Below are 8,251 nucleotides of genomic sequence, written 5' to 3'. Positions count from 1 at the left end.
TACCTGAAATCACAGAAAAACACACAAACTCATAGTAAAGTCCAGAAATATGAATTTTAATTAAAAACTAATAAAAATATACTAAAAACTAACTAAATCATACTGAAAACTATGTAAAAACAATGCCAAAAAGCGTATAAATTATCCGTTCATCAGTACGCGTCGTCTGGAGTTTTGCTTTCCACGCGTACGCGTCATGTCATGCGTACGCGTCGCCCGAACAACCTCATTTTCACGCGTGCGCATCTGTCACGCGTGCGCATCGATGTATGCACTCCAAATCCTTGATTTTCCCCGAATTCTCCATGATGAGCGGATAATTTATATGCTTTTTGGCATTGTTTTTAGTATGTTTTTAGTAGAATCTAGTTGCTTTTAGGGATGTTTTTATTAGTTTTTATGTTAAATTCACATTTCTGGACTTTACTATGAGTTTGTGTGTTTTTCTGTGATTTCAGGTATTTTCTGGCTGAAATTGAGGAATTGAGCAAAAATCAGATACAGAGGTTGAAGAAGGACTGCTGATGCTGTTGGATTCTAACCTCCCTGCACTCAAAGTGAATTTTCTGGAGCTACAGAACTCAAAATGGCGCGCTTCCAATTGCGTTGGAAAGTAGACATCCAGGGCTTTCCAGAAATATATAATAATCCATACTTTGGCCGAGTTTAGATGACGTAAAAGGGCGTTATATGCCAGTTCTACGCTGCTGTCTGGAGTTAAACGCCAGAAACACATCAAAACCAGAGTTGAACGCCAGAAATATGTTACAACCTGGCGTTCAACTCCAGAAAGAGCCTCTGCACGTGTAACATTCAAACTCAGCCAAAACACATACCAAGTGGGCCCCGGAAGTGGATTTATGCATCAATTACTTACTTCTGTAAACGCTAGTAGCTAGTTTAGTATAAATAGGACTTTTTACTATTGTATTAGACATCTTGGTTACTCCGGTTCCCCTCTGGGGACGAGACCAATGAACTCTATTATCACTTATGTATTTTCAACGGTAGAGTTTCTACACTCCATAGATTAAGGTGTAGAGCTCTGCTGTTCCTCAAAGATTAATGCAAAGTACTACTGTTTTTCTATTCAATTCAACTTATTCCGCTTCTAAGATATTCATTCGTACTTCAACCTGAATGTGATGAAACTAAGAAAATGCATGAAACTACCCCAAAACTTGCTTATTTACTAAGAAAATGCATGAAACTACCCTAAAACAGTAAAGATAAGGTCAGTGAAACTGGCCAAAATGCCCTGGCATCAATTCCATCCCCTTAACTACTAACTCTACTGCTTCTATGAAACCCTTTTATTCTTCGATCCTTGGTTTGAACTTTTTGCTTTTCTTTTTCTCTTTGCTAGAGACTTATTCTTTTTATTGAAGCTTAGTGCTCTGTGTTAAGGCAGCTCTTTATGGTAAGCTTTCAGTCAAACTCCCGACCCAGTTGGTTCAAGGTGTTAGGTATTGAAGCACCCCTCAGAACTTACTAACTCAAGCCTCTCCTCAACACATACATACCACAGGAACTTGACTTGCAATTTAACATTGAGACATTGATGCCCAACACATCTTTGGGTTGTTAAATGCTTTGTAGCAAGGTTGCTCTTGATAATGGACTTTTGGTTGATAATCTCGGGTTAGTTAACCCAAGTTATCAAGTGATGAAGCACTCCTTAGAACCTAATCATCCAAGCATATCCTTGTACAAAAGCATCACAGACATATATCTTTAGGGTCAAGCTATTTGTGCCTAGCTTATTCATTGTTTTCTTCTTTCTTTATTACCAACGTTAGCACTGGTGTTAGTGGGCTAACTTGGCCACTAACGCCAGCTTCTCTCTTTTTTTCTTCCTTTTCTTTCTTTTTGCAAGGATCTTTTATTCACAATGATTTCATACAATGCACACTAAGCTTATACTTAAAGGAAGACTCTACCCTTCCACTTTATTTGTGAACTTACTAAGTACTCAAGCATGTACCACCACATAACCTTGGGATTTTTATTCTATCTTCTACCAAATTGGACTTTAACTCTTTCTCTGTTTCATAACATTTTCTTTTATTGAAGCATAGGGAACAAAGCATACAATAAGATATGATGCAGTGGCTTAGGTATTAAACTAGCAAGCCAAAGTAAACATAAAGAAAACATAATGCAAAGAGTCATGAAAACATGGTGCAATTGCACTTCCAATTAAAGCACTTCAAACTGGAAATAGTTAACTAACAATACAACCTCTTAGTGTCTTCTTGCTCGCTCCTATCCATCATCAATTCTGGTCTTTATGTCCTTCTTTGTCTTTCCACATGATGATGCATATTACCCCCAAGAGACGAAATGACTGCCTGTAAAAGTATTGGAAGTTGCTTGTTCCCCAAGCACATGAGAGATGGTTAGCATGCATGTATGCTTTTGATCTTCTGAACTTAAGTCTGTGTCTGAACACCAAACTTAGTTCCTTGCCTACCTCTATATGCATCAAACTAAATACATGCAGGAAATATCATGTGCTTTTATTAAGAAACCAAACTATGGACTAGAAAGTAAACGGTTGTTAAGTAGTTCTATGATTGTTTGGGGTTAGTGACTAGGCATGCTATTGGGGGGTTGCAATGTGTTTTAATAAAATCTGTGGTGGAACACCAAACTTAGCATCACACATTCACCCTTGAAATGTTCACTTATGACATCACTTTAGTGTGTAACACCAAACTTAACTCCTTGCAATACATGGAAATCTACTTAACTCTTTTACTGAAACAAATAAGATAAGAGAGTTACTTCTGGTTGGGTTGCCTCCAAACAAGTGCTCTTTTATCGTTACTAGCTTGACGTCCTTCATTCTTGTTCAAGTTAGCTCATGAATACTCTCCTCCTTGTCCCATGGTCCTCCCAGGTAGTGCTTCACCCTGTGACCATTTACTGTGAATGTATCCTTTGAAGCTTCATTCAGGAGTTCAAGATTTCCATGTGGGGAGACCTTAGTCACTACATAAGGACCAGTCCATTTGGACTTAAACTTGCCAGGGAAAATCTTGAGTCTGAAGTTATACACTAGCACTTGTTGTCCTGGCTCAAAATTTCTCCTTGCAATTTTCTTGTCATGCCATCTTTTGGTCCTTTCCTTGTAGATTTTAGCATTCTCATAGGCTTCTAGTCTAAATTCATCCAGTTTATTGAGTTGCAGTAACCTCTTTTCTCCTGCTGCTTGAAAATCAAGATTGACGAGCTTAGTGGCCCAAAAAGCCTTGTGCTCGAGCTCCACAGGGAGGTGGCAGGCTTTGCCATAGAGTAGCTGAAAAGATGACCTCCCAAGTGGTATTTTGAATGCAATTTTATATGCCCAAAGGGCATCATCCAGCTTTCTTGCCCAATCTTTCCTTGTAGCTCCAACCATTTTTTCTAAGATTCTTTTCAATTCCCTGTTTGCTAGTTCAACCTGGCCATTAGTTTGAGGGTGGTATCGTGTAGCCACTTTGTGAGTTACTCCATATCTATGGAGCAGCTTATCTAGTTGTTTGTTACAAAAGTGACTACCACCATCACTGATGAGGCCTTTAGGCACTCCAAATCTGGTGAAAATATACTTTCTGAGAAACTGGAAAATAATATTTGCATCACATGTGGTTATTGCTATGGCTTCTGTAACACCCTAATTACCCTAAGCCTTACCTCGCGTCGTAAAGCAAAGGTTAATCAAAGGTTACGACAATTCTAGAGCTTATACATATTTATATCTAGAAGAAGTAATAAATTCTAGAAGCCCGATGAAGGATACAGCTCAAAAACAGGATTTGAAAAGCGCAAAACATACACACGAAGCTACAAACTTAATGCACAAGATATAGATATAATATAACAAAATATCAGAGTATAATAGTATAAAGATCTAGCCACGGCTCGCGGAGTTTAAGTTGGCTAGTTGTACATAGACAATACAGAAATCTAAAAGTTAAAACAGCTTATAGAAGTTTTTCTCTCAAAGTAACCCTCTAGGAAAAAGTAAATACAAAAGTGATAGATCTAAATAAAATAAGCAAAAAGACTCCAAAATATATATCCAGGATACTCCGCTTTGTCACCATCAAAATAACTCACCGAGGTGGGTTACGACCTACATCTGAAAAACAACAACAGAATATAGTATGAGAACCAGACGTTCTCAGTATGGTAACAGTGCCCAGTGATGTAAGATATAAGACTCCGGGACGCCAGAGGCCATCCTAGAACTTCATATCCATCACAAGATTCATCTTAAAGCATAACTAAAACATTAAAGCATAAATTAAGACCATAACATAATAAAAGGGGTAATCTAACTTAGGGGATTGATGAATCCACATTTCATGGTATTTATTTGTTCTAATTTGGTGGATTTCATCAATTTTTCTTGTATTTATTCATTAAAATAGCATGCTTTTGTGAATTCTTTCCTAATTGTGCTTAATTGTGAAAACCTTAAGCCACACAAGTTCTCAGGATCTCAATTCAAACCAGGAACTTATTGATCAAGAGAGTTGTGAGAGAAAGAGCTTCAAACTGAATTCTATGATCCCTCTCCCAAGGCTCACATAGAGATTCAAGTAGATCTAAACCCCCTTCCGGTAGTGAATAGATCTATTAAGCACAGAAGTTTTCCCTTAGCTACAACAAACAGATTAAGAAAAAGAAGAATTTCATTAATTCATTTGAATTACAATAGAGCTCCTCCCCCTAATGATTGGGGTTTAGTTAATCATCGCTCTAAGAACAATTACAGGGAATTAAAATTGCATGAAAGTAAACCAAAACTTAATACAAGCTAATGTAAAGTTACAGAATGTAAAAGTTTATAAAACTAAGAGTCCTAAGCTAAGATCCAGAGTACGTCATCTGTGTAAGAGTCCATCTCCTTTCTAAGTTCAAAACTCATCCTATATATACTACTATTCTCCTCTTCAAATAAGTTTTCAAGTACTTGGATGTGGGCTCTTGGCCTTAGTTGAAGTAAGTTAGGAGTGGCCCTTTCTGAAGTTAACTCTGGCGTTAACTCACTAAAGTTCTCATACTTGCATGAGTGCCTTTGGAACTGGTGTTGGTACCGGCGTTAACAGCATTGCTAACGCCACAATTCTCTTCCAAGCTGGCGTTAACACACTAACGTGGCCATTAATGCTCTTCTTGTTGTGCGTACGCACACTGACAAATTTTCCTCTGGTGCGTACGCACACTGCTTCGTGTGTACGCACACTAGCCAAATCATCTAGCCCCAACTTCGTGCAATGATTGAAGACAATAGTGTGCTAATGTTGGTGGCATTAGCACACTAACGTTGGCACCTTCTTCCTTGTGTAGTGGCATTGGTGAGCTAACTTTGGCTACTAACGCTCCCTTCTTCTTTGACCAGCGTTGGCACTGGCGTTAATGGGCTAACTTTGTCACTAATGCCAACTTCTTCCTTGTAGACCACGTTATCACTGGCGTTAGTGGGCTAACCTGGCCACTAACACCACAGCCTCTCTGCTCCTTTTTTGCTTCTCCTCTACTTCTTCTTGCCTATCATCAATCAAACAAGTACATCAAAGCTTTGCCATAATCACCAGATAATGCATCATTCAATACATCAAGTAGTTCTTGCATAAATCTAATGAAAATGATTATAATTCACTTATGTTTGATGAATCAAGATATGCATACATAACTCATCCAAATGCTTGCTTATTGGTGCACGAATCCCTACACCTTCATACAGTTGTTCCAGCAAGTGCACTGGGTCGTTCAAGTAATACATGAGCGAGTCAGGGTCGATCCCATGAGGATTATGGTTTAAAGCAAGTTATGGTTGTCTTGCAGGTCTTAGTCAGGCAAAATCAAGAAGTTGTTGGATTGAGGCTTAATTGCATTAAAAGAAATATGAGAGAAGGGTATAAGGTATTTTGTGAATGGAATTAGTAATAGGAATATAGTTGAGGATTGGAGTTGATTAGCCTTTCTAAATTAACTCTGGTATTACTGTCTTCTTTGCTTGGGAGTGATTTCTTCTATGGTAGGCTGTATGTGATCAAACGCCATTGGCCGTGGTCATCCAATCTGAATAAGGGTGAAGCTCTAGCAGTTCATTATCTTGGCGATCCTACTCAAAATGTCACAGACAAGGTCGAATCTTTTGGATCAGAGAATGCTGCTTCTCTGGGTTCTAGCCTCTACCACAGAGACCCTAATCTCCTCAGAAATCGGCTGAACTAGTGTCTTGAGAAGTCTCCAACAAAGTCATGGATTAGCCGTCTGAGAAATGCATAATCAAGCTGGCGGTTCGCGCTTTTCAGTCACGTATTCACACAATCCCAAGGAAACACAGGTGGTTGTCAAGCACGCGGTCCTAGTATGATGAACAGAGCTGATTGTCACTGATCATCCTGTTCACCATGTTGAAGAACGAGTATACATCTTAGAAATAAATCAAACACGGATCGAAAGAAAATAGTAATACTTTTATTAATTCATAGGACTCAGCAGGGCTCCTCCCATCAACCTAGGAGGTTCAGAAATTCATACTAAAAGAAAATACAATGGTGAATTCGAATTATGGTAAAAGGTATTGCAAAAGTGTGCAAATAACATAAATCTAATCCCTTAAATACTAAACAATGACTAGTAAGGGTAAAACAATCTTTCTAGTGCTAAAATCCACTTCTGGGGCCCACTTGGTGAGTGTTTGGACTGAGCTTTGATGAAATCCACGTGCTAGGAGGCCTCTAGGGCGTTGAACACTGGCCTTTTTTTGGGCGTTTGGACGCTGGTCTCTTCTCCTTGGGCGCTGAATGCCTGGAAGGGAGCAGGAAGCTGGCGTTGGACGCATGTTTTGGGCCTTCTAGTCTAAATCAAAGTATGAACTATTATACATTTGCTGGAAATCTCTGGAAGTTAGATTTCCATATCTGTTGAGAACACTCTATTTGGTCGTCTGTAGCTCCAGAAAAGTTCTTTCGAGTGCAAGGAGGTCAGACCCAGACAGCATCTGCAGTGCTTCCTCTCTCTGAATCAGACTTTTGCTCCAGCTCTTCAATTTCAGCCAGAAATTACCTGAAATGGCACAAAAACACACAAACTCAAAGTAGAATCCAAAAATGTGAATTTAACACTAAAACCTATAAAAACTTAATAAAAGTTAAACAAAACATACTAAAAACTATATGAAAATGATGCCAAAAAGCTTATAAAATATCCGCTCATCACAACACGAAACTTAAACTGGTTCTTCTTCCCAAGCAACTAAAAACACAGTAGGATAAACAAAAAATTTAAGATATAATAAATCTCAGATTTTTCAATTAAGCTCAGTTTCAATTAGATGAGTGGGACTTAGTAGCTTTTTGCTTCTGAATAGTTTTGGCATCTCACTATCCATTGAAACTTAGAATGGTTGGCATTTTTAGGAACTTAGAATCCAGATAATATTATTGACTCTCCTAGTTCAGTTCTTTTTTATTCTTGAACACAGCTTTTAGAGTCTTGACCGTGACCCTAAGCACTTTGTTTTTCAGTATTGCCACCAGATACATAAATGCCACAGAAACTTTAACTGGGTGAACCTTTTCAGATTGTGATTCTGCTTTGCTAGAATCCCCATATAGAGGTGTGCAGAGTTCTTAAGCACACTCTTTTTACTTTGGATCACGACTTTAACCGCTCAGTCTCAAGCTTTTCACTTGACACCTTCACACCACAAGCACATGGTTAGGGACAGCTTGGTTGAGCCGCTTAGGCCAGGATTTTATTCCTTTTGGGCCCTCCTATCCACTGATGCTCAAAGCCTTGGATTCTTTTATCCTTGCCTTTTGGTTTAAAGGGTTATTGGCTTTTTCAGTCTACCCTCCTTTTCCTGCATTTTTGGGCAGTAATGGATTTTTCTGCTTTTTTCTTTGCCATTTTTTCTTTCTTTTTCGCATGCATAATAATTTTTTTTATTTTTTTCTTTTGCAACATGCCCTTTTTTTTCTTTTTGTTGCTTTTTCTTGCTTCAAGAATCAATTTTTGGATTTTTCAGATTACCAATAATATTTCACTTTCATCATCATTCTTTCAAGAGCCAACATTCTAAAATTTCAACTTCAAATATGCACTGTTTATTCATATAATTAGAAAACAAAAGTAATGCCACCACATCAAGATAATTGAACTACTCTTATTTTAAACTTGAAATTCATGTATCTCTCAATCCTTTTCAAATAAAATTTTCTATTTAAGCAAGGTGGGAGACATATGG

At 38.2% G+C, this 8,251-nt stretch overlaps 1 protein-coding gene across 1 annotated transcript; it reads right to left on the bottom strand.

Moving 5' to 3' along the window:
- Positions 2,855-3,403, bottom strand: LOC107607337. The gene has a single exon (XM_016309305.1). It carries the CDS (start codon positions 3,401-3,403, stop codon positions 2,855-2,857), a length of 549 nt encoding a protein of 182 aa, XP_016164791.1.

The sequence above is a fragment of the Arachis ipaensis genome, chromosome B07 (assembly GCF_000816755.2).
Source record: "Arachis ipaensis cultivar K30076 chromosome B07, Araip1.1, whole genome shotgun sequence".
Taxonomy (NCBI): domain Eukaryota; kingdom Viridiplantae; phylum Streptophyta; class Magnoliopsida; order Fabales; family Fabaceae; genus Arachis; species Arachis ipaensis.
This window is presented reverse-complemented; position numbering and strand designations above follow the sequence as displayed.